This window comes from Idiotropiscis lumnitzeri, chromosome 12 (genome assembly GCF_059441095.1).
Source record: "Idiotropiscis lumnitzeri isolate Australia: NSW breed Sydney's pygmy pipehorse chromosome 12, RoL_Ilum_1.0, whole genome shotgun sequence".
Lineage (NCBI taxonomy): Eukaryota > Metazoa > Chordata > Actinopteri > Syngnathiformes > Syngnathidae > Idiotropiscis > Idiotropiscis lumnitzeri.
In genome coordinates this window covers 15,595,253-15,620,429 of record NC_142402.1, presented here as the reverse complement: position 1 = coordinate 15,620,429, position 25,177 = coordinate 15,595,253, and the positions used below count along the sequence as shown (strand labels likewise).

General features: G+C 40.9%; 1 protein-coding gene and 1 long non-coding RNA gene across 2 annotated transcripts; both read left to right on the top strand.

Annotated features, from left to right (window-relative positions):
* The first annotated feature begins 972 nt into the window (after window positions 1–972).
* Window positions 973–9,008, top strand: LOC148326144 (uncharacterized). The gene is made up of 4 exons (XR_015846200.1): window positions 973–1,442; window positions 4,079–4,205; window positions 6,507–6,755; window positions 8,831–9,008. It is a non-coding gene; the product is annotated as an uncharacterized LOC148326144 (long non-coding RNA).
* A 6,010-nt stretch (window positions 9,009–15,018) lies between these two features.
* LOC148326143 (protein APCDD1-like) lies at window positions 15,019–24,577 on the top strand. Its single transcript, XM_088311591.1, has 5 exons — window positions 15,019–15,404; window positions 18,795–18,972; window positions 19,047–19,572; window positions 21,760–22,081; window positions 22,686–24,577. Exons 1-5 carry the CDS (start codon window positions 15,365–15,367, stop codon window positions 23,126–23,128), a joined length of 1,509 nt encoding a protein of 502 aa, XP_088167717.1. The 5' UTR covers window positions 15,019–15,364; the 3' UTR covers window positions 23,129–24,577.
* The last annotated feature ends 600 nt before the right edge of the window (window positions 24,578–25,177 follow it).

Below are 25,177 nucleotides of genomic sequence, written 5' to 3'. Positions count from 1 at the left end.
CTCGTGCTCGGTTTTCGTGGGAACCGGTCACGCACTTTGTGAGTGAAACACGGAAGGCTCGCTAGGTGGAGCCCCTCGTTCATTCTGATTCACTTGAGGAGGACAAGAGAAACTTCCTGCTTTGTTTTGGCTTTTCCCACCATTTCCCTTTACTACAATCGTCATTCTGTCAATTGTCTGGCAGAGGTGACGTCAGTGGCTGATGCTCATTCTAAAAGACGCATCGGACGGGATTTGACGAGTGAAGGTTTTACCGTCGCGTGAGCCAGCCTTGCGCACGGATATATGCGCGCGCACGCTTGTGTACGTGCGCACGCATGCGTAATGAGTCCAAGCTGGCGTGCGTGCTTGTGTGCCTGTTTTACGAGCACGCTCTGGTGCGTGCGCATGCTTTTTCATGAGCCGTTGCGTGTGAGTAACAGGCACCGCGTGTGGACTCGCATGCGAACGTGCGCTTCGTTGCCAGGGGGGGGGACTGTGAGCGTGCGTGGTGGTTGTGTGCGTGTTTGTGAGGGGTGCATACCACTGTATACCTGCTGTACACACATTTTTGTATTTCTATATTAGTGTGGCATGACTTGTCTAGTTTTGCGTTGTGGTGTTTGGTTGGCGCTCGTGCATTCATGTCTGCATAAGCTTGTGAGAGAGTGTTCTAGTGTTTCTGTCTTGATGTGATGTCACCTGTGACATTCCCCCCGTTTGATATCCAATTGTGCCTTGAGATACGAGAGAGCTTTTCGACATACATACTGTCGCTTGGCCAATTTTACTCGCAATTCTTTTCTTGACATTTTGGCAAAATTCAGTTCGCTTCAGATCTCCACCAGCAGATGGCGGCAGCACACATCACAACAACCAGCCACCTTAAATTCACATTGGTTTCCTTACAGTGGATTGACGGTTCGTGGCATGGGAAAGACGATGGAAACATGAATAAAACTCCAATGTCTAGGTACCCATTACATGTATTGTGTATGTGACTGTGTATGTGTGTTTCATGCACAAATAATATGCAATGATTCCATTCTATATTCAAGTTAATTCACTACAAAGACAACATATTTGATGTTCAAACCGCAAATGTAAAAACAAGGCGTTATAGCGAATTAACACCAATTCTCTAACGGCGCTATATTTTTAACGACGACCCTTCCTTGATTTAGCATGTCCTGCCATGTGCTTGTTAACTGTACTGTTCTTGCTATGCACACTTTCGCCTGTGAGGGGCAGTGTGGTTAACGCATGCAGATAACACACCTAGAGTACACTATTTAATTTATAAATCCTGGGTTCGTGGAAGAAGGAAAATTTTAATGTTTTGGTAGAAGGAAATAAAGGCTACGCGGATTACAAAAAGAGATAATTGGGTAGAGCAGGTTAATGGAAATTGAGGGTTAAATGTTGACACTATGAAACAAGTCAAACTACGGCGGAGTTGACAGGTAAGTCCACATATTGTGCGAATAGTCAACTTTTCGCACACTATTGTCTTCATTAGCTTGATATTTCTCAATGAGAATGTGTGTGTTTGTGTGCGTGTGTGTTCCCATCTTTCTATCTTAGTGTGGCACAACCTGAGAATGTGTGTATGAAATACAATTACATTGTGTAGGTTAGTGCACACACAATCACGTCCACATTAGCTTATGTGGCACTAAATGTAAGTATTTCTATTGTGGCGTGGCACGATTCATGCCAGAGAGAGCGAAATCAATTGTGCAAGTGAACACATACATTTTATCATCAGTTTACAGAGCTGAGTTTGTTTGTGAGTGTGTTCTGGTCTTTTTGTTGCAGTGTGGCACAACAGTGTATGTATGTGTTTGTGTGTGCATGTGTGATATAAATACATTGTGAGGGTTGGTACACACAAATTCTTGTCTGCAACAGTTTTGTTGACTCTGTGACGTTTTTTGTGCAAGTGTTCTTGTCTTACTATCTTATTGTGACATCCTGCCTTTTACCATGGGGATGAGTGTCTTTTTATCCTATTAGAATGAATGTGTGTGTTTTTGAATGTGTGTGTGTGTGTGTGTGTGTGCGTCAGGCATGCGCGCACACACGGTTTCCATTACGTGGTTCCCTAGGCCCGACCACAAGCCTCCTGTCTCCACTGAGGCTCCACCCAGCTCCGCCACAGACTTCCCAGAAAAGAACAGCGTCTAATTAAAAAAAACACACACACAACTCTAATTACGTTCATATCTCTCTCTCTCTCTCTCTCTCTCGCTCGCTCTCTCGCACCCGCACGCTCTCTTGCACTCTCTCTCTCTCTCTCTCTCTCTCTCTCTCACAGATATATACATGCACATATAAATTTGCATAAACGTGTATACAAATGATTCCGTGTGCACCCAAGCCTGCACTTTTCACCCTGCTGAGTGGAGCATCGTCTCCTGTGTTCATCCACCGCATCCCTCAAATATTCTGTAAGACCAAAGCAAATTAAAAATTCAACCCTGCGTGTGTGTGCGCTCACTGTGCTTAATAAAGTAATTTTCATTGGTATGGAGTGAAAGGCTGCTGTGGGGATGAGAAAGGTAGATTTCGGTTATTGGGGAATGGAACAGACACGCAAGGTGCATTAGTTCACGTTATTGATGCTAAAAGTAGTTTCTAGTTTTCATCAACTGGGGAAAAAAATTGAGCCTCATAATCTTGGAATTTGTATTCGTTTTTGGTGCTTTTGAACATTTAGTTTCAGATACAATCCATCAATTTTGTGGGATCAGTGTGTAAAAACAGCGAATACCAGGGGAAATGATTACTTGTAAAAAATATGACGCCAAGAAGTATATTATAATATTAGACGAAATCAGTATTTAAAATTTTTTTTTTTTTAAAGAAAAAAATAGAAATCTCAGATAATAGGAATAACAAGAATAGATATTATACCATATTTGAAAAAGTAAAGCTATATTAAAAGAGATGCAAATTTAAAAAAAAATCTTATGAAATATAATGTAGCGGACATCAAAAGATGAAAAATACTCGGGTGTAAATATGTTAGAAAATAATAAAAAAAATGTTGTTGGATTAAAAATACATTTAAAATATGAGATGTCAACTTAAAAATAGAAAATATAATGAAAAAAATTATCCAAAAAATAAATGTACCAATATTGAAAAAAATACACACCCCAAAAAAAAAAATACAAGGTAAACAATATTTTTTCCAGCCTGACATCTTCCTTTTCCACTCCCAGGAAACACTTTTTATGTAGTGAGACAGAAAAAATGTTTTATTTAAAAATGAGAAAAAAAAGGTTTACATTTGAAACGAAACTCAAGTATTTGCAAACGCATGGAATCTGCCTTTTGGTTTTCCCTCACAGTCATCATTGGCCTTCTCCTCACCCCCCCCCTCGTCGAAATAAGTGCAGCGGGGGTTGCGCACAGTGCACGCCGTTGTCCTCCCTGCCAGGTGTTATCACTCTCAGCCACGAAGGAGGTCTGCCAGTCTCGTTGCGCTTCATGAAATTCCCCTGGCCGGTGCTGCCGTGACCCCATGTGGCCTTTGAAAGGACAAAAAGTCAGATGACAAAGACGATAAACAAATTGAAATGTGTTGAGTGTGTCACAACTGTGCCTCACTTAGCTTTCAAACTTCCCAGGCGGTGGCTTGGCATGGAGAAATTCGGGCCAACTCCCGAACGGCTGGTCTATTCCAGGCTCATCTGGTCCAGTATTTTATTTTATTTTATTTTTTTAAATAGGCCCTTACTCCTATTTAACACGTATCCTCAAATGATGGATGCTCGATGTGTATCAATCCACATGTAACCTGAAAACTCGATAGACACCGCAGCGACATCTTTAAGCGTTTGGCAACTGTCATGACTGTCATGACTGACTCAACTGTCACTCTTTTTTTTCTACTATTTTCGTATGTCATGACCTATATTTTTATATTTCTTATATATTTTTTAACCAATATTTTTCTATTTTTAAAAATCTGTTTGTGTATTTCTCATCTAATATATTTCTATTTTTAAAAAGACATCTTTGTAATGTTTTTGACTATTCTTTTTATTGTAATAGCTTCATATTTTTTTCTAATATTTGTGTATTTTGTTAGAACGTGAAAGCCACCGAAAACACGGCGAGATTCCAACCGAGAATTTCAGAACTGTGAGGCAGACGAACTAACCACTCAACCACCTTGCTGCCCAGTTGTCATCTCAACTTCAGCAATCTCCTCAAGGGTGAGTACACACTGAATTGTTTACATGGCAATTAATTTTTTAGATTTAGAAAGCTTTCACTCTGGAACAGATGAACTGCGTTTCCATTTTTTTTTCCTATGGGAAAGTTTTGTATCTTGTCGTCATTGCTGGCCACAAATTAATATGCTTCGTATGCGTGTGTTTGTAGCTCTGATTCTAAGCTTAGAAAGCACACACACACACACACACACACACACACACACACAGAGGATTGAACCTCTGTTGCATGTGTCTCATTGAATCACATTGCAGAAAGTTGGAAGGCGGCCGCACGAGTAAACAAAGGGATGACAAAAAAACCCAACATGTGTGTGCGTGTGCGTGTGGGGGTGTGTAACAACGCCTTTGACCACAAAGATGGCGGGTGAGGTCACGCAGTCCATTAGCGTCTTTACGAATGAGCTTGGGTGAGCGGCGACTACAAGAGGATGAGACAAGTGTCTGACGACGACTTGGACTCGCTCCTTCCGCCAGATGACGGGGCACGGCCGCGCCAGGACACGCAGTCACGGACATGTTTGGAAAGCTGATGAAGTGTCGGGGTACGCGGTCACATTTGATCACCGACTGACCTTTTCTGCATGTCACAACAAAAACATCATCCATCAATATTCTAGAAGCGTTTTAAAGCTTCACTATTAGTGGTGAAACAAAATAGGATTTGAACCCGAAAACCTTTTTTGTTACTTAAGAGATGCGAGTGCATTGAATCGGGAGATATATATTTTAGAAATAAATGTCACATTTACGGTATCGGCGAGTTCGTTCAATTGTATGCGAATGACAACATAAAAGTCATTGCGTCATAACCTCTCAAAGTGAGCCGAACCATATCAAATCTAAACGTAATCTGACTGAGTGAAATCGAATCGAATCGTTCCACTTTCAAATCTAGTCATTGAATCAATTTGCGCATATCGAAAACCGAATCGAATCACTCTTTTGTGGAGAGATGCACACCACTAAATATGATATAATATTTGGACGCAGATGGAAATTTTTCGACATATTGGAAAAACTGATATTTTTTCCAATGATATCAATAGTATCACGATACAGTGACAGCCTATACTCATGATATTGTTATGTCATGATACTGCAATAATTGATACATTGAAAGGAAAACGAAATTATGTTATTGCGATATTTTTCTAATCGTCAATATACGGGAAGATGAGCGTAATCGTAAAAAATGTTACCACTGATATCGGCATGATCATGATACAGCGCTAATCAGTTTTGTTGGATGAAAACCATGATTGAATACTGTGGCAATATTTTTCCCAAGAATACAGTATTGATTGACTCACAACACTGAAAAAAAAAATACCTTAACCTACAGATTTCCTTCTTTTTTTTTCCTTCCCTGTGTTTTTCCATCTTTTATTTCCACTGACCACACACACATGCATGCACACACAAAGACACACATGTGACAAACATTTTGCATGCACGTGTGTCGCACACTTAAGTCGTCTTTTCTTGCTCCCGCCTTGAACGAAAGCTGCAGCACATTAACACTTGAACGTCCACCAATCTGATTAGCTTCCAGCTAACGCTTTTCTTCCTCTTCTTCTTCTCCTCGTGGGCCCCATCTTGTTTGAATCGCTTCAAGAGGCGGATATGCTGCAGAGTTCATTTGCATTCCTTCATGTGCCACTGATGGATATACGATGACAGCAACGACACTCATGCAGGAAGTCGGCGTGTGTGCGTGCACGTGTGCAGAAACTGTATCATGATGAATTTTTTAAATCAAAGTCCTTGCATTGCAAAAATAATGGTATGATACTATTGGCATTGCTGGGAAACATGAAGCACTATTGCACTGTGACTTTAATCCAACTCTTTATAGCCTTGCTGTATTGCAGAAAAAATATCACAATATTATATCATGGTCATTATCATGAAAATTTTGGATCACGCTGCTCTCAGTGTTGCTAGAAAAATATCACAATGATATCGTATCTTTTCTTTGTCTCTGTATCGTGATACCATTGGAATGGTTGGAAAAATATTGCCATAACATGGTATTGTTCGTTGGCCCCCCCACCTGGTCTGGAAACATTCTCGCTTTCTTCCTTTGTGTGTGTGTGTGTGGGGGGGGGGGGGGGGGTGTGCTCTGATGTAGTCCAATAAAAAGTATGTTGGTGTAAGTGGATCCAAAGTGCTGTTATAAGACTTTTCCAGACTCGGCCACAGCGTAGTGCCAGCGGTCCATTTGATGTGGACCACTGCTGCCAATTGAAGGATTCCTCTTTTTTGCCTTTCTGTCCTCAGGATCAAAGCGAATCTATTTGACTGAGGCCTGCTGTCGCCACGACAACCTAGATCACAGACAGGAAGCTTCACGGACGCTTGTCATCAACAATGACACCACTCTGCAGCCGCGGACCCTCCGAGGACAAGCCCCCCCCCCTCCCTCCCTCTCACAACACCTCCGCCCCCACCGCCGTTTGTGTGCATGTGGGGGGATATTTAATTCCACAAAGTACACTGTCTTCCTGTGTGTGCGTTCCGCTTGACGAGGTATGTGAGCGTCTGTGGTCCATGTGGAGTTTTTTTTTACGATTTGTTAAGTAAAACATAAGGGAAGAAGTTATTTTCACAACTTCCTGATGCTGGCGTGGTAGAACGATATACAGTAGTTGTTTTTTTTTTGATGAATTGGCGATTGCTGGCTAATTATGTTGGCCCGGTGATATTGATAGTATCACGATACAGCGATAATTGGTACATTGTCAGAAAATCACGTCACGATTTTGGCAGTATTTTTACATTGGTACTGAGATTGCGTGATGATTTTTATAAATTGGTATCAATAAATATCCAATGATACTACTTAGTATCACGATACAGGTGCATTAGTTCAACGATGATTCAAGGCTTGCAGCTAGTATAGATGGCGTTTCATAAGGTTGTTTAACTCATTTACTGCCATTGACGGCTAAAGACGTCAAAGATCAATTTTGTTTTGTTTTTTACTCAGCTGGTAGCAAATGAGTTAGTAATGGTTGGGCATCGTTTGAATGTGGATGATTCCAGTTCTTTACAATGATCAATTCCGATTCATTAAAAACAAAAAAATATTTAGAATTATTTCAATAAATTATTATTTTTTTTTAAATGTGTCTGTCAGTAAGGGGGTGATTGATATCTTTTGAACTCTGGCTTCCGTGAGGCAAAGTTGGCATCTTTTTGGTTCTTACAATTTAAAATCTAAATTATTCTGGGAGAACCTGAATTTTAATCCTGCTTCTACTCGATTCTCAATGCCCAACATATGAAGTTGGGAATGCCGGTGGTCAGACAGCAGCATTGTGCCAACCTGCTTTCGCAGCAAATATGTGCAGTGGTCAACCAGGATGGGGGGGGGGGACTTTTCAAGTAGTCATATTTTATTTTTATTCGTTAAAAGTGTCCAAATGTAAACAACAGCAAAAAAGACATGAAAGACAAAAGTTTTAAATAGTTGTTGTTTACTGTAACGACTTTTTCCCATTGTTGCCTCCATTGTGTGTATCGTGTGTAATTAGCAGCGTGGCAATAATACACGCTGTCGCGGCAAGCAGAACCAAAATAACACAAAAACCTTTTTCATGTATATATAAAACATTTCGACAGCCCGCGGTGGCTAAAGCGGGGGCAAAAAAAGCCGGGCAAGAAGAAATGACGCCAGGCAAGCGCTGCCGTCGCTAAACCTGCTGGGAAATGTAGTTAGACATGTGAGGACATGGCTAGCATAATTAGCATATGCGTGTTTTCATCAACATCAGAGACAATTTAGAATCTTCCGTGAGCCTTATATGTTTAATATCAATTTAGTGGATCAGATGAGGAGACTTAATTTCCAACAAACCTAACATGCTTTTTTTTTTTTAATTTTGAGACAGATTTTTATTGTTCAATTAACGTAACGTGTTTTTGTAAACATCAAAGACAAATTAGTCTTCAGTGAACAATAATATGAATCTAACTTAGTTTTTAAAAAAAATCAAAGACAATTTAGTATTCATTGAGTGAATATGAATCTAATGTCCGCATGTTTCCATCAAAGACACGTTTCAGTCTACATTTAACTCATTCGCTACCACTGACGGATATAGACGTACTTTCATTTTACCTGGGCTGGCAGTGAATCAGTTAAGCTAATGTGTTTGTTTTTAACTCACATCAAAGACAACCGAGAATTCAATCAACCTGATGTACGTTTTCATAAACTTCAAGAACAATTTAGAATTTGAATCCAAACTAATGTACGAACGTCAATGACAAAATTACTTCTTCAATCAAAATTTTTTTCGACCTGGCACCAAAGTCGTTTCCAACGTGTACGCGATGGCTGTAAAGATCCACTCCGTCGGAATGGTGGGAATTGTGTGACTTCATGCTTTTTTCCATTTGCAAGTGTCGATGGTAAGGCGAACATCAAAGAGACATCAGCGACACATCTGTTTCGCATTTTCTTAAATGGACTTTTTCCCTCCGTGTTCCCTGATGACTTGATTATTTACCTGCTTCTAAAAACATGTTTGTCCCCTAATCCTCTGCCCTCTTTTCTCTCTCTCTTTTTTGGGACTTTTTTTCCCTTACTTTTCCACAAGGCACAAAGCAGTCTGAAGATCATCTGGTTCCTCTTGCGCCTGCGGTCACAACAGTGAGAAGGCCACATCAAAGCTGGCTGTCAGAGAGCCCACAGAAGACGACGACGACGACGAAATCGAAGAGGAGGAGGGAAAAATCTGGGACAAATTCTGGTGCCTCACACACACACACACACACACACACACACCCACACGCACACACACCAGTAATGTGTCTGCATTGGTGGAAACGCTAGAAGAAAGGATGGCTCCCATGTTTGACCGTGGCATCGACGGTTTGGGGTGATAGATTTAGTGTCATTGAAGTCCAATTCACTTTGATGTTTATGAAAAAGCACTTAAGGTTCATTGAAGACGAAAATTGTCTTTGATGTCTGGAAGCAATCAATCAAGAATCATTCAAGACTCATCAAATTGTCTTTCATGGGAATGAAAAAGCACATCATGTTTTTAGAATGGATTGGATTTCATGTTCATTTCGAATGAAAAGGTACGCTGGGGTCATTGGAAACTAAATTGCTGTTGACCGCAAGTAGTGATTGGAAAATGAATCTTCGAATTTGCTTCATGAAACAATTTAAATTTTTGGACTGTTTGTTTAATCAAAGACTTTTAAGGAAAGTCAAGTCTTTGTGCTTTCCGCCCAATTTAAAGAGAGTGCCATCAAGAGGCATCAAAAAATACAACTGGTTCATGAAGCTTCATTTTCCCGTCACCTTCAATAAGTACATTCAAGTTTCCTTCCACGTTCCAAAAACATGCATGGTAGGTTGATTGGACACTAAATTGTCCCGAGGTGTGATTGTGAGTGTGAGTGGTTGTTGGTCTTTGTGTGTCCTGTGATTTTAAAAAAAAAAAAAATTAATCCTTCCATCTTCATAGAAGCTATGTGACTATACTGTATTGACCGAACAAAATGAAAGCCTGAGTGAGTGGAAGTAATGAAAGAGTTGTGGGGTTCATGAAAAAGACGCACGCAGCAACATCAAGAGAGGCCTGAAGATCAAATGTTTTCGGGGGCGTGCTGGTATGTTTTGAAATGCGACCTTCGAGCAATTTAGCTGTCCGTCAAGTCAACCCCAAAAAAAAAAAAAAAAAAAAAAGAAGAAGCGTGAGCGTACCTGCCGCTCAGCGCTGCCTTTTGTGTTATGCCGGGACACGTTGGGAGCCGCGTTAAAAGCTCGCTCGTTAGATTAAGAACAGATGAAAGCTATGCGGGCGGCGGCGAGATGTTTCGTCGCTTCCAAAAGCTGCCAAGAAACGTTTCTCCTCATGATAGAATAAATATTTGTGAGACGTGCTGTTTTGGTACATGGTTCGTTTTCTGTAAAAAAAAAAAAGTTGCAGCTTCAAACTGGTCTTTGTTTGCCTCATTGAAGACTCTCGTTGCTCCCACGTGTTTTCCGGGCGGGTATTTGCAGGACGGCACCGCGTCAGCTCGCGTGTTGGCCCGAGCTGCAGCGGCCCGACACGGAAGGAGCCGAGGCCACGAAAGCCACAAGAATCCCGACGGTGTCGCCGCAGTCCGGTCCGGGCCGGGCCGGGCCTCTTTTAGATGCCTCAAAGAGTTGGTGCTGCGTCATGGATTTCGATGAATGTGAAGGACTTGACATCCTCGACTGCATGTCCTTGACCGCTTGGAACGTTTAAGCTGTAGCTCACGCGTTGAAGGGGAAAGAAAAAAAATAATAGGCTGCTCGCGGCTTTGATCATATTGTTGTCTGCAGCTTATTTCACGCACAGTGACCGCAAAATGATTCCATGTTAGCTTTATGGGAGGATCAAATTGGTCTTTGATGAAGCCAACATACATTTTGTAAACATCAAAGACTGAATTGTATTTGATGTATGTGGGGAATTTTTTTTTTTTTTTTAGAAAATAAAATTGACTGACGTTTCCAAAACTTCATTAGCTTTATTGAAAACTATATTTTGGGGGATGTTTGTGTTTCCTTGTCAATTCCAAATTTTTCTTTGACGTAAATAAAAGGTTTGTCCTTAACTCATTCACTACCAGCCGAGTTTAAAAAAAAAAAAAAAATGGATCTTTGACGTTTTTAGCCATCAATGGTAGTAAATGAGTTAAAGACAATTGCAGTTAATGTTTACGGAAAACAAATGTTAGCTTTATTGAAAACTCCCAATGTTCTTTACTTTTTTTACCTAATTTTAAAAATAATTGGTGTCTTTGATGTTCACAAAAATTGTTCGCTTCATTGAAGACTTAATTGAAAAATAAATCGTAATGTAGGCATAAATAAATTTAAAAATGAACCCCTAAAGCTCACATATAAAACAAATGAAGGACATTTTTACTCTAAATTTTGTTCATTTTATAAATTAAAATGTAATTTAAGTCATTTTGTTTCATTATAATGTTGATTTTTTTTTTATGAACTAATTTGTTACTGGTTTGCTGTTTTTTTTTCCTTTTTTTGGGTTAAATATCTCATGTGTTTGCTCTTTGATTCGTATCTGTGCAGCACTTTGTTTTTGCTTGCTTTTAAAATGCTCCATCAGAAATTGAAAATGTCTTTGATGTCTACCAAAACATTGGTTTCATTTAGTCCACTGAGCCAAATTCTCTGCCCAAGGCGACGTTGTTCCACCATCATCTGTTGGTGTGATTAATACAAAACAGCAACATGGGGGAAAAAAAAAAAGCCAGACAAAGTGTGCTTCTCCCAGAAGATGGCAATTTAAAAAAAAAAAAATCATAATTTCTTCAGTGTCATCTTCATGCATTTCCTTCTCGCCCAGTTTTCCCCTTGCTTCTCTTCCCCCAACATTCCCGCCCACTTGTGCACTTTTGTCAGAGCCAATTCCTCATGTGACAACACGTTGGCTGTTTTATTCCGCAAACGAGAGGAGCCCTCGTTGCACATGGGACGCATGTTTACCCCATGAAACGTTTTGGCCTTGGCCACACCATCCGTCTCTCTCGTCCTTATCTGGATCTCATTTAGTCTCGGCATATGGCGGCCATGTTGAACTTGGAAAGATGGCCGTGCCGTTTCATTCTCACGCTTTGGCTGAGGCGTTTCTTTTCGCTCGCAGCAAGAAGGAACAAATGTGGATGGCGTGTTGGACGAAATGAGGGTCCAGTGGTGTACCAAACCAACATCTTTCTTGTCAGTCTGGTGTTTTTTGGTTTGTTTTTTTTTATTTGATGTTTACAAATAACGCGTAACTTCGTTTAAGTTTTTCAATGTTTGTCGGGGGAAAAAAATTGGTTCAAGACGCTAAAACGTCTTTGATGTTTACAAAATGCGGATGTGTGCTTCACGATCTTTGATGTTTATAAAAAAACATGGAAGTGAAGTTATTGATGTTTACGAAAGCGCGTACGGTTTTGCTGTGGAGCTTCTTGGATCACTTTGGTGTTGTGTTTTGTCGTTTTCTGACAGTTGTGTAAGACCAAAATGTCACCGAAGCAGAGCCTTTGTTTGCACATTTTGGGGTCTAAAACATGATTGTGTAACAAACGGAGACTCAGGTAGCAAAGCTCCTCAAGGCATGGCGTGCCTCAAGGCTTTGTCCTGGGGCCCCGGGAACCTTAACCCATGACAGACATTTAAAATGAACTTTACTATTTTTATTTTGCTTTTAAAAAAACATTTGGAATCTTGCTAGGAAAAAAAATATTTTATTTATTTATTTATTTTTTTTAAAGAAAGTGGTGTCAAACATCGCTAGCCATTACGTTTTACGATAGCGACACTTCAACCAATGGACAGTTTCTCTTCCCGTAGTTCCCGAAATGCGCTGCAAGTTGAGCGAAATGATTTGCTTTTCAGATCCATGCTTGCATTTCTGGCCTGGTGGGCCTTTCGCAATAAACACTTGAAAGAACACATTTAGTCTTCGTGACTGTGTGGGAATCTTTTTTAGCTGAGCGTGCCGGGCCACGCCTTCCTCATTGGGCCGGTGTTTCGCCGATGACACAAAGCTCCTCGGGGAGCCGTCGCCAGAAGCAAACACAAAACAGATAAATTGCGCACAGAAAGGCAACTTGGCTTTAATCATGAATACACAGACACACACACGCACACACACACACAAAATCATCTTCAGTGTGCAGCAAAGCATGTAAACTATGTTGGCCGAACCGAACACTCCAAAGTTCAAGAAAAATACGTTCTTTTAATTTTTTAAAACATTTTATATAAATGAGAAAAAAATATGTTATGCATTGAAAAGCAAAAAAGTGAAGTTGAAGTCGATTAAATCACGCACATTCCATTCAATGAAGAATTCTCTTTGATGTTAATGAAAATCTATGAAGGGTTTGTTGAAGATGCAAAATTTACATTTGCTTTCGGATCTCTCGAGACAACTTTTTCCTTCGCTTCCTCCGGTCCATGTTTAGTGCGCTACCCACCATGTCACCAAACAGCACCGTGACAACTTGTCGCCATTTAAATAAGCCGACTGACAGCAAACTAGGCCTAGTTGACAAAACACTTTGGTTGTCCCAGTGGTGAAAATATTTTTTTAAAATTCTAGCGTGCTTCGCATTTGAGTCCAGGCCTGTTTCATGAGTGTATTTTTTTTTTAATTCAGTTGATTTTAATGCTTCAAGTGTGTGTCCTGCCTTGCAAGCAACTTTGCACTCTTCCGAACGAGACGATGGGAGCGACATGTTCGGGGACGGCAAAAATAAACGCTTTTTGAGACGAGAAACAAGTGTCCTGATTTATCGCGGTGACTTGATAGCAAAATGAAGCTTTTTTTTTTTCGCCGCCGCTGCACAAAGAGGGTGCAGTGATGCTGTGACTGTGCAGGGGTCAACAGACAAGAACAAGACTCCCACTCTGGTCGCGTCATGAATGCCCCTTCCGGCCTCCTTGCAAATCCCATCAGGGTGTTTGTCCGCATCCCAGTTTTTCCGGGGACCTGAAAGAGGAGGAAGAAGGGGAGGAGGAGGAATGGGGATGGAGTCACTGTGCCGGAGAAAGAGCAGAGAGCGTGGAGCGGAGCGTCTTAAGGCTCCAAATAATACAGATTCATTGTTAGGGAAGATTGTCAGATAAGCTCGGAGGAACTTTTTTTGTTTTTTTTTGCTCAAAATCCTTTTTGGGAACATGGAAGCAATCATGGAAAACAGCTCGGTGTCCGGTACTAAGCAGAATTAGGGACGCGATGAAAAGAGAGGGGCGCGAAATTGCAAGAATGATAGAAACAATTGCCGTTTTAATAATGTTTGATGTTGGAGAGTTTTTTTTTTTAATGTAATCAGACCAGAATGAATTGAGAATATTACTTTGCCAGAAAAAAATAATGAGCATTTTTTTTTATGTGATCAAAAATAAAAAATAAATTGTGTAATTTCATGAGAATAAAAACAATATTAGATTTTTTTTTCATCAAGAAGCTGAAGTGTTTCACAACAGCAGAAAATGTATAATCATAATCAAATCAAGGAAAAAGTAGTCATTTTGCAACCATAGCAGAACTACATTAGAAATATTAATTTCATGTTTTTATGTGAACAAAGGTGCTCTTCGTAAATTTGTCTTTGAGTATGGATACAAATATGTGAAAATGGGAATCCCATGAGCTCAAAATATGGTGGTCACATTTATTCATAGTTGAAAAAAGTTTAAAAAAAAATAAAATAATAGGCTTCGGATTTCAAAATAGGGTTAGAGTTTTAAAGTAGAGTTTGGGTTTTAAAATTCGGTTTGGGTTTCAAAGTAGGATTAGGGTATCGAAATAGGGTTAGGGTTTTAAATTAGGGTTAGGTTTTGAAATAGGGTTAGTATTTTAAAGTAAGACTTAGGGTTTCAAAATAAGGTTAGGGTTTCGAAATAGGGTTCGGGTTTCAAAATGGAGTCGGGCTTTTGAAGTCGGATTAGGATTTCAAAGTAAGGTTAGCGTTTTCAACTGTTTTCTCTGGGTACTCTGGTTTACTCCCACATTCCAAAAACATGCATGCTCGTTTGATTGGACTTCCTAAATTGTCCCTCGGTATGAGTGTGAGCGTCTTTGTGCGCTCTGATTGGCTGACGCCCAATTCAGGGTTTTCCGCGCCCACGGCCTGACTACGCTGGGATCAGCTTCAACAACCCCCCCCCCCCCCGCCCCCCGCCCTCCCGCGACCCTCGTGATGAGAAGCAGCTCCGATAATGGGTGGATGGATTTGTTCGTGGCAAATTGCATCAAAGTTGACATTTTCACGTCGAGGAAACACCCACAACCGCGAGCCTTTCCACGCCCACGCACGAGAAATGCAGCCGGGTTGCTGCTCAACTTGCGCACTCGCAATCCAACAGGGAAGAGTTTGCTCAGCTCCGCACACTCTCCTCTCACCAAGCTGTACTCGAGGTTTTTTTTTTCCTCTCAAAAAGGAACATCCATGTTGTCATCCGGCACCACCATCTTGTTGCTTCTCGAAACCATCATGTGATTACCATTTTCTCTCCTTTTTTTTTTTTTATTACTCCACCTGAAAACGCAGCACGCAAGGACGAAGCTTGCGAAAAAGCAGCAAGCAGATCAAGTGTGTGACAAGTTGAAACTTCTGGACCCGCAATGGACCCGGCTTTATTTCTCATCATTTCCTCCTGCTTAGGTAAAGCAACTCGATATAAAATGTAAACGTGCCTCTAAGTGTGGGTGCGCGCGCATGCGCGCTCTTGTGCGCGTAAGGAATTTTAGGCCATACATGCGACAGACAAGCAGGCAGACAGACAGATCGATAAATGCATGTCGTCTGCTAAATAAAGCATTAAAATCAATACAAGTATCAATTATGTACTCATATTTTACAATTTGTTTTACATGCAAATTAATCTACAAATGATTAAAAATTGTTTTAAAAAATTATGAAAATACAAATCTCGACGAAGGCCTAATTTGAACTACATTTTGTATTTTTGTATTGTATTTTTTTTAGAACAAAATAATAGCCCAGAGGGAAATTAATGCATATTTTTCTAAAAAAAAAAAAAAAAAACACATGGGCAAATGAGAATAAAGTTGATATTTTTATAAATAAATTGCTTTTTGGGGGCATATGGTGACTCATTTTTTCAAGACAATGTCTATCAAAGTAAGGTTAGCTTCATTTATTTCCTGTTGTCGTTTTGTTTTAAAAAAAAAAAAAAAAAAAAAAAAACTACTAATTGTAACCCAAACACAAGAAACTTGCCATCCTTGCTCATGAGTCAGGGGGTCAACCTGGTGCTCACATGCACAAAGTTCACCCCAAGTGCCACATGAGCAGCCCATGTACCTGTTCTTAAAATCACACAACAGCGATGGGACATTGTGATTTCCTAGGAAAGCTGTAGATTAGAAGTTATCATTTTTTTACAGCGATTTGCAGGAACGGGACTGTTCTTGTCGTTGACGCAAAGTGTTGACTCGACATAAAGTGCATATTGACGTTTATGTTTTCTACCTCGTTAAAATCATTGTTGATTCGTCTTCTACAAACATAAGCTAGCTAATGGAGGTAATATTCGTTTGATTTGCTGTGAAGAAGATTTTGTGTCTGTTTTGAAAGAAGCGAGCACCTGTTGGCATGTCAGCCTCACACAAGTCCATTTATTTTAGGGCTGGTGGGTAGGTGTGTGTGTGGGGGGGGGGGGGGTGCTGCTTGTGATGTGGGACTTTTGAGGTCAATAAAAAAAAAAAGTGCTCAAGGGCTGTCTGAACGTAAGCACCAGAGCATTGTGGGACTTTTCCACTTCAAGATAAAAGAAGACTTTGTTGTAGGGGGGGAGAGACTTGAAGAAGGGGTGAGTGTCTTCTGCTCTCTCACCCCTTGACTTGACGACGGACGAGAGGCCAATGAGACGAGTCGATAATGTGAGGAAGCACATGTGAAATAGAAGCTTTTCGATTTCTCAGTCGCCATCAATCAGTTATTAACACGCTTTGAAGAGACAAAAGGCGGCAAATTCTGCTGCTTTGATGCTCAGCGCTGTGATGCCTTCAAGGACATCAGGAAATGGAAACTTGTGTACAAAACAAACTGAAAATAGGAATAGGAAAAAAAGGGGTTTATTAGCGTAGCACATCAACTTAAATGGATTCTTAATGGTCTGGCTCATCTTTTTGATGTGCTAATTTGATGGCATAACTTTTATTTTACGGGTAAACAGTCTTACTTTTATGAGAATAATGGCCATATTCAAAAGTTAAGAGAATAAAGTCGACTAAAGTCAGAATTTTATGAGAATAATGTTTTTATGGGAAGTTATTTTTGTTGTTTGTGTATGTGTTTTAGGGTATAGTTTTTTTTTTCAAGAAAAAGTAATTTAAGAAAATAGTTTTGGAAAGTTGTGGGGAAACCTTTACAAGGGAAAAAAATTAAATTTTGAGAACAAAATTGTATTATTAAGTAAAATTAATTATTTCAATTTCACAAATAGTTTTCATTTTAAAAGAATAATTCATAATCACGTCTAGAGAATATGTACCTTCAAAAAGTATTATTTTAAAATCATTAATTTGTTGTGTTCAAAATAGTTGTTTGATGAGAAGGTGTTTATATTATTTTCTGATTAAAAAAAAGTTACAACTTGGTATTTTTTTTTTCTAAAAGGGGGAAAAAAAATCTGATTTGTTTTTTCCTAAGCCACTCTACCATAGTTAGCATTAGCCCTGTTAGCGCTGTCATACAAGAACTTTTTAGATTCCATTCTAGTATTATTCCATCTGAACCCAATCACATATTTGGATGTTTTGAGGTGTACAAGATGGAATTGTTCAGTTTTTGTCTGGGTTGCAACGTCTGTGCTTGTTGGGGTCCGCGCTGACGTTACCTCACCAGTCGGCGGTTTGGAGCCAGCTGGCAATGTTCTGTGTGCTTTCTGAGCTGTGGGAGTCTTGTGGGCGCTTTGATTTTTACATTTAGAGAGCTCACAGCCCAGTCGAACTATTGTCGTCTTTGTTGGGACGCCAGTGACTCCTCTGACCTTTGAAAAATTAAAGCCATTGACTTTTAATCATTTCTTCCCATTCAATGATTTTTTTTTTTTTAACCATGTGAACAACTAACGCTGTGTTAAACTTTGTGGGCCTCTTGATGCTCATTAGTCATTGGTTGCTAATATAGCTACCTAGCATGACCCAGGAGTAAACGTGGGAACGGGGCGTACCCATAAGGTCTTTTAAAAAAAAAAAAACTAAAAAAAAACAAGGTTAGCTTGCCTTGAATAATAGCTTGCATGGGTTTTGGAGGTGGCTTCAATTTGACTTAAAACTCTTCCAAAGACCCTAAAACCAGGCATGAGTCATGCTAGCGTGTAGTCACCTAGCGTCACAACATCAGGGTGGGAGGATGTAACGTGAATACACGAGAACTAACAAAACTTTTCTATCTTTAAATCTAACATTAAAATGCTAACATGTAGCCACCTAGCATAAGGTTCAGGCTGGGAACAGGAAGTCTTCCGAAAGGTTCCATTGTCCAATGAAAAAAATTCTTCACATGACTTTTGGAGCAAGCTTGCTCCTCTAAAAATAGCCTGGCAAGACTCTAATCACTTTTATTTTGGTTACACTCGATATAAAAGGAAAATAGCCGACTGAACCTTTGATTCTGGTTCACTTGAGTGGCGCAGAGTTCATCCATCAACTTTATTTCTTTCCATTTGTTCATTTGAGAGCTACTTCATTGATTCTTGCTTGGAGACACCGTAAATCTCATGAAGGAACTTTTAAGGTTTCCACCAGGTGGTCTTGGGGCTATCCACGCAGTGACGAGGGGCGCTAGCCATCAACTAGCTAGCAAGCTTCCGGGGCTCGTCTCGGTTAGCAGAGAAGTGGTGGGCTCATCACCGGTGTCACTTTTTCATTTGGGAATTTAAATAAGGACACCGAGCTGCTTCAGGGTTTCGGCGTAGCGAGTTACCCTGAGTAGAAATGGGTCTAGTTCTAAAAAGGAACTCCCAATTGTACAGATGAAGAATTTCAGCGAAAGCACACAGTGACATTTTTGTTGGTTGCTCAGGTTTGTCGGCATGTTTCTCCGTGGAGGAGCGGTCGCGTCACATCTCCTTGGAAAAAACCTACGGCCGCTCGGTGAAGGACTCCCATATGTGCCACCACATGTTGAAGCACCTTCACGACGGGGCCCGCATCACCGTGCAGATGCCCCCAAACGTGGAGGGTCACTGGGTGTCCACCAGGTCAGGCTCCTTCAGTTCTTCCGCGGTCTCCCGGTTCTTCAGTCTATGAATGTTTTTTATTTTTTTCCTTTCAGCTGTGAAGTGAGACCCGGTCCAGAGTTCTTGACGCGCTCCTACCGCTTCTACGCCAACAACACCTTCCAGGCGCACCAATTCTACTATGAGGACAACCACTGCACGAAACCCACCTACACCCTGCTGGTACGGGGACGCCTTCGCCTGCGCCAAGCCTCGTGGATCATCAGGGGTGGCACCGAGGCGGAGTACCACCTCCACCGGGTCCAGATCACGTGCCACGGAGCCGGAGTGGCCGAGGAGCTGAGTCAGAGGTTGAACCGGAGCTGCAGGGGAGCGGTGAGGGGGCCCTGGGAGCCCGACGTCCCGTACGAGTTGTGGAGCGAGGAGGGCGGCTACAACTGCTCCAGGGAGCTCAACTTTGCCATGCACGAGCTGCAGCTGCTGCGGGTGGAGAAGCAGTACACGCACCAGAACCCGGACCACCTGGTGGAGGAGCTTTTCCTCGGGGACGTCCACACGGACCCTGCGCAGAGGCTCTACTACAAGCCCTCCAGCTACCAGACGCCCCTGCAGAACGCCAAGGTCAGTTCGGTTTACGTCACACGCTTGGGCTTTTGTTTTTTTTTGGGTGAGTTTTTTTTTTTTGGTTGCTTTCTTCTTTTTGGGATTTATCATGTTTCATTCATTTTTGGGAGGTGATTTTGCCGATTTTGTTCAGTTTTTTTCCATACTGTTTTTGATGTTTTATGACTGCGGTTATGTTAATTTTCCGCCTATGCTGTTCTTGATGGTACAACCTCCCCAAAAAGAAGGGTAACATTTAAAAAGCTTTGGAAGGAGGAAATATCATCAACTCTTTTGAGCATTCTCCTCATTTTTCAGTGTCTTTTACATTTTATTTTGGTGACCTTTTCTACATTTTTCTGACTTTGTTTCATTCATTTTCTCTGATGTCATCATGTCACGTGTCAATTTGAAAAAAATATACATTCCTGGTAAGTTAAAGTTTAAATTTAAATTTACTAAAATGGAAGGTACGGACTTCAACAAAGGCATTGAAACAGGAAACATCAAGAAAAAAAATCCTCCACATCCTCTTTAATATAGTGGATTTTGTTTTTCTTGTTTTATTCAATTTTCATTTACCGGTACTTCATTTTAGAGCTTTTACTTCACTTTCATGTTGTTTCCTTCTCTCTTTTTTGGGGGGTATTAATTTTGTGTGTGTGTGTGTAATTTCATTGATGTTTTTACCTTATATTTTTGCATCTGATGGTAAAAAAAGGAACCTAACATAATTTCTAACTGTTGCCTTGTTGTATTTTTTTTAGACTGTTTTTTTGGTGTTTTGTGTGTTTTTTTTTTATGCTGATTCCTTCATTTTCTGCAACGACTGACGTTTCATTACGTTTTTGGATGTTTTTTTTTTTTTTTTTAGATTTTTGCGTTTGACGTTACCTTCAATTTTCTTTGTGACTTCATTTTTATGCTAAAATCATTAGAGACTTTTTTTCCCTTTTTTTTTTTGCTGGACAATGTATTTCTTCTAATTTTGATTATGTGTTGCTTAAAGCTTGTCAGCTTTTAAGCATCTACATAGCCAAGCATAGTCCTCAGGCTTCATGAAGGCTGGAATTCATCGCTCACCACACGAGAAGCGCGCTCGACAACGTTGTCTCCCCCGCAAATATGGCGGGAATCCCCCCAGAGGCACAGCCCTGCCAAAACGTGATCCGCTGTGGTCTCGGCTGCCACTTTATTTGCTCATTTGGAACATAAAAAAACATTTTCAGTACAAAGCGATGCTGAAATAGTTGCTTTGTTCTCTTGGACAAATGTGAAATACTTTCTGGTTGTTTGAATTGCAAAAATATTAGTGAACATTTGTCCTTGTTTTCAAGAACAACAAAACTTCTGTTTAGTCGTTCTTTAGGGAACTATCCATTTTTTCCCTCAATACTCTGCTTTTCCACATCAAATAAAACATGCACAGTCCAAGTAGTACAATTGTTGCATCTTGTCAGGTAAAATTTGGCGTTCATGTCATCACCAAATACATTGAGTGGCGCTTTGATATATGAGTTGAATTTGTTTTGCCCATTCTCGTAATTTACAACGTCTGTATCGCAAGTCATCTCCGGTTGAAATGAATGGAAATCAATTTGTTTGTTCCAACTGCACAGAAAAATCCAACTCAAATTTTTGAATGCATATGAGATAATAATAATATTAATAATATATTTAAATACAATGTAAAGAATTATATTGTAAGTGCATCAGGAGCAATTCACTGCGGCAATTTTGCAGATTTTCTTTGGACAGTTTTATAACTCAATTTTGTTGTGCCTGTACTTTTTTGGGGGTGTAATCCCAATTTTGACCACTAGGAGATGGCTCATTATTGTTTTACACGCTTGGAAACAGGAAGTAGGCCTATTTCAAAATCAATATCCTGAAGATTTTGAAGGTTAAATCTCTCCAATCCTGCTTTCTGACGACTGTGGGTTGATTTTACGTTTTTTTTTTTTTTTAACATGAACATCTTTGGGCATGATTATTGATGGATATTTTAAGATAGGTTTCTTAGTTTGGAAAAACAAGTGGATTTGTATACAGTAAACACAGACGGTTTAGTACACAGTACAATAGAATAAATTTTAAATGTTTTGATTTGACTTTAAGATGAATGACGTATTGTTATGCTGTGAATGTAAAGCTGATATGTGCTTTTAAGATGGAATTCCAAGTTTTGACCTGTTGTCCTTCCAGAACCACGCGCACGGCTGCATCGCCTGCCGCATCATCTACCGCTCGGACGAGTTTCACCCACCCATCCTGCCGCCGCGCGCTGACCTGGCGGTGGGCCTGTACGGCCAGTGGGCAAGCCAGAGGTGCGAAGTGCGCCCGGAGGTGCTCTTCCTCACCCGCCACTTCCTGTTCCACGACAACAACCACACATGGGAGGGCTACTACTACCACTTCTCCGACCCCGTGTGCAAGCACCCCACCTTCACCATCTACGCCCGCGGACGGTACTCGCGTGGCCTGCACTCCACGCGAGTCATGGGCGGCACTGACTTTGTCTTTAAAGGTGACGTATTCTTGTGTTTTCGCCTCCGACGATGACAAATCGACATGGAAACATTTCATATTCTGTGTAGAGATTGGGTCAAGGTCAGAATTAAAGGTCAAGGTTACAGCAAAATCAAACATCAAAGATTAAATATCTGAATTTTCCAGCACTTTTCATCGAATCCCTTTCAAATTTGGGGTGTGTGTAAGCAAGTAGACGTCCGCTTACTGAGGTGTTTGGGGGAGTTTGCTTGACCCAAAGTCAAAGTTTACCATTAACAAAATCTTTGATTGAGTTATACCTCAAACTGAAGGCCTCGATGAGTCCGATGCAGGTTTGTAATTATTAAGTCAATATTGATCTAATATGATGACATTATAACCAAATGACATGCTTATCAAACTCACAAATGACAATCCCATGGAATCATACCTCAAATGAACAGCCCTATCCAGATCCGTAATTGTTTTGTCAGTGTGACCTCTATGACATAACCTCAAAACAAGCTTATGAAATCAATAAGTATTTCTCTCCAAAGATGTTAGGCAAACAGTAAATAAATGTGTCTAATCTTAGGAGATCGTAGCCCTTGAGTTATCTCGCCGTATCTTCCCTCCCACAGTGAACCACATGAGAGTGACGCCTATGGACTTCGCCACCACCTCGCTGCTCAACGTGTTCAGCGGCGACGAGTGCGGCGCCGAGCGGTCGTGGCAGCTGGGCGTGGAGCAGGACGTGACGGCCACCAACGGCTGCGTGGCCCTGGGGATCCGCCTGCCGCACACTGAGTACGAGCTGTTCCGCATGGAGCGCGACGCCAACGGACGCTACCTGCTCTTCAACGGCCAGCGGCCCAGCGACGGCTCCAGTCCGGACCACCCGGACAAGCGGGCCACGTCCTACCAGCTGCCCCTGGTACGCTGCTCAACCAGCAGTCAGCTGGCGGGACGCGACCCGGGCGGGGACGACACAACCCTGCGGCTAAGGAACGGCGGTGGGGGATGGCACCGAGTCGGTGTTGCTACGGTGCTCATAGCCATCATTATCAAAGCTTTGTTGCTTTAGGCCCACAATGGTGACTTTGAGAAAAAAAAACAAAAGTCGCCTTAGAGTGTCATTACTGGACCCCAAAATGGTACAATAGTGTAGATTGTACCATAAGGGCCACAAGATGGCCTCCGCGTAGGCGTGCATTGCTGACTTAAGGAGGGGGGGGGATGGAGCTAGGAGCCAAAGACTTGTTCCTACAGAAAAAACAAAACTGCACTTTAGGCATAAGGACCCAAAGACGACTGATGTATATATGATGTCATGCTTTGTTTTGATGAGGGGCGGGTGCCATTTTCCTATCAGGAGCCAAATACTGAAAATGGCAATTAACCCTGAAACGTACATGTTCCGCTTCAGAAGAGAAAAACAATCGCCCTCTCTCACCCAAAACATCCGAGCATGATGACGCCGTGAGAGAGAAGCTAACGTCAAAGGTTTCATTATTCATAGATAAATATTATTTAAAGCTTTTTACTTGCTGGCTAATTTCCTATTCACATTCACAGTATCTTGTAATAAAATGTTATTTTTGGAGGAGAATGAGAGACTTACACTTCCGGCTCGTAGGTACGGTGGCGCTGGCACGAGAATGAATGGCGGTTTGGGGAGATTTTTAAACGCTAGAGCTGCCCCACAAGGACATACTTCGTATGCAAAAAAATGTTACAAGATAACAAAACTAAATTCCTACGCCTCATACACTCAGAGTCATACATACAGTCCAAAGTAGTTAGACACGCAAGACAGTCTGAGGGTTATTTTGTCAGTCGTTAGTGAAATGGGCGTCCTGTCCGATGTAATTGAATTACATGTGTTGAACCACTAGAGGGCAGACAATGCCTGTGAGTAAACTGTTACAGCGGGGTAAGCACACAAAACAAAAAAAAGACTCGTGTTTTTGCAGGCAGTTCATAAAGGCGTCTCCATGGTAACGCAAAAGAGAACAGTGGTCTTTCTTTTTGAAAGAGCCCAACACAGCACACCCGTGGGTACTTTACCCGATTTCAGGGATGGACGTACTGTCCTTGTACGTCCTTTTTTAAAAAAACAAACAAACAAACAAAAACAGACAAACGGACTGACGGAATGATCACATCTGGGTGTCACTTCTCTAGTGGGCCCATATATTGCTCACGTGTCATATGTTGTCTACCCTTGGGTCCACACTCCATAAAGATCCTTTTTTTTTGTATTGTATTGGAACACAGAAGTCACATTATATGTTCAGTCATAAAAAAACATGACTACAATTGCACTTACTGTAAAATGTATGTTATCAAGACAGCAGGGTAATGAAAATACTGTAATGAGATGATGTGGGGTTTTTTTCATTAATGGACTCACCCAACAATTATCTATTAAATGTCTGCTGGATTTGGTCATGTGACTGAGCCCTTTAGGAACCAAAGAAAGATTCATTTAACGTTGTGACACGGGAAAGTATTGTAATGGCCGTCCCAGTGTTCAAGAACGCACACAGTCGATAATGGAATTTGTTCGTTTTAGTAACCAAAAACAATAACGAATAAAACACATTTAACAGGAGCTGCTGATGATCCTACCATACGCTCAACGAATTAATGCACTTATTCTAAAAGTCCACTCGGTGATGGTATCACCTTTGGCGGAACGTCTAAAGTTGGAAGACAATCTCAAAGATGCTACAAATTAAAAAAAAAAAAAGATTAAGTCCCCATAGGAAATTATATTTAATCTGTTCCTTGGTTAAATAAAGTCATTCGCTGGTAAAGTTAAATTAACCACTACATATAAACGAAAACTACTCACCCTTTGATGATGCCTGGCATGGAACGATACTGTCACCTAGTGGAGTTTTATAGATACTGCTGGCATGAAAAAGTTCCTCGAAAAACAGGCGTTGACAGCATCGTCTGATTGGTTAAAAATAAATTTGAGGACGTCATTGATGATTTCACCAATTGCATCAGTCATGTAGTAATTTTCATTCTACATCACAGTGAGTTTGAGGTGATCTGAATGGTGCCGAAAACATCTTACTGTTTTTACAATTACACGTCAACAAATGTTGAGTAGTTTTACTTT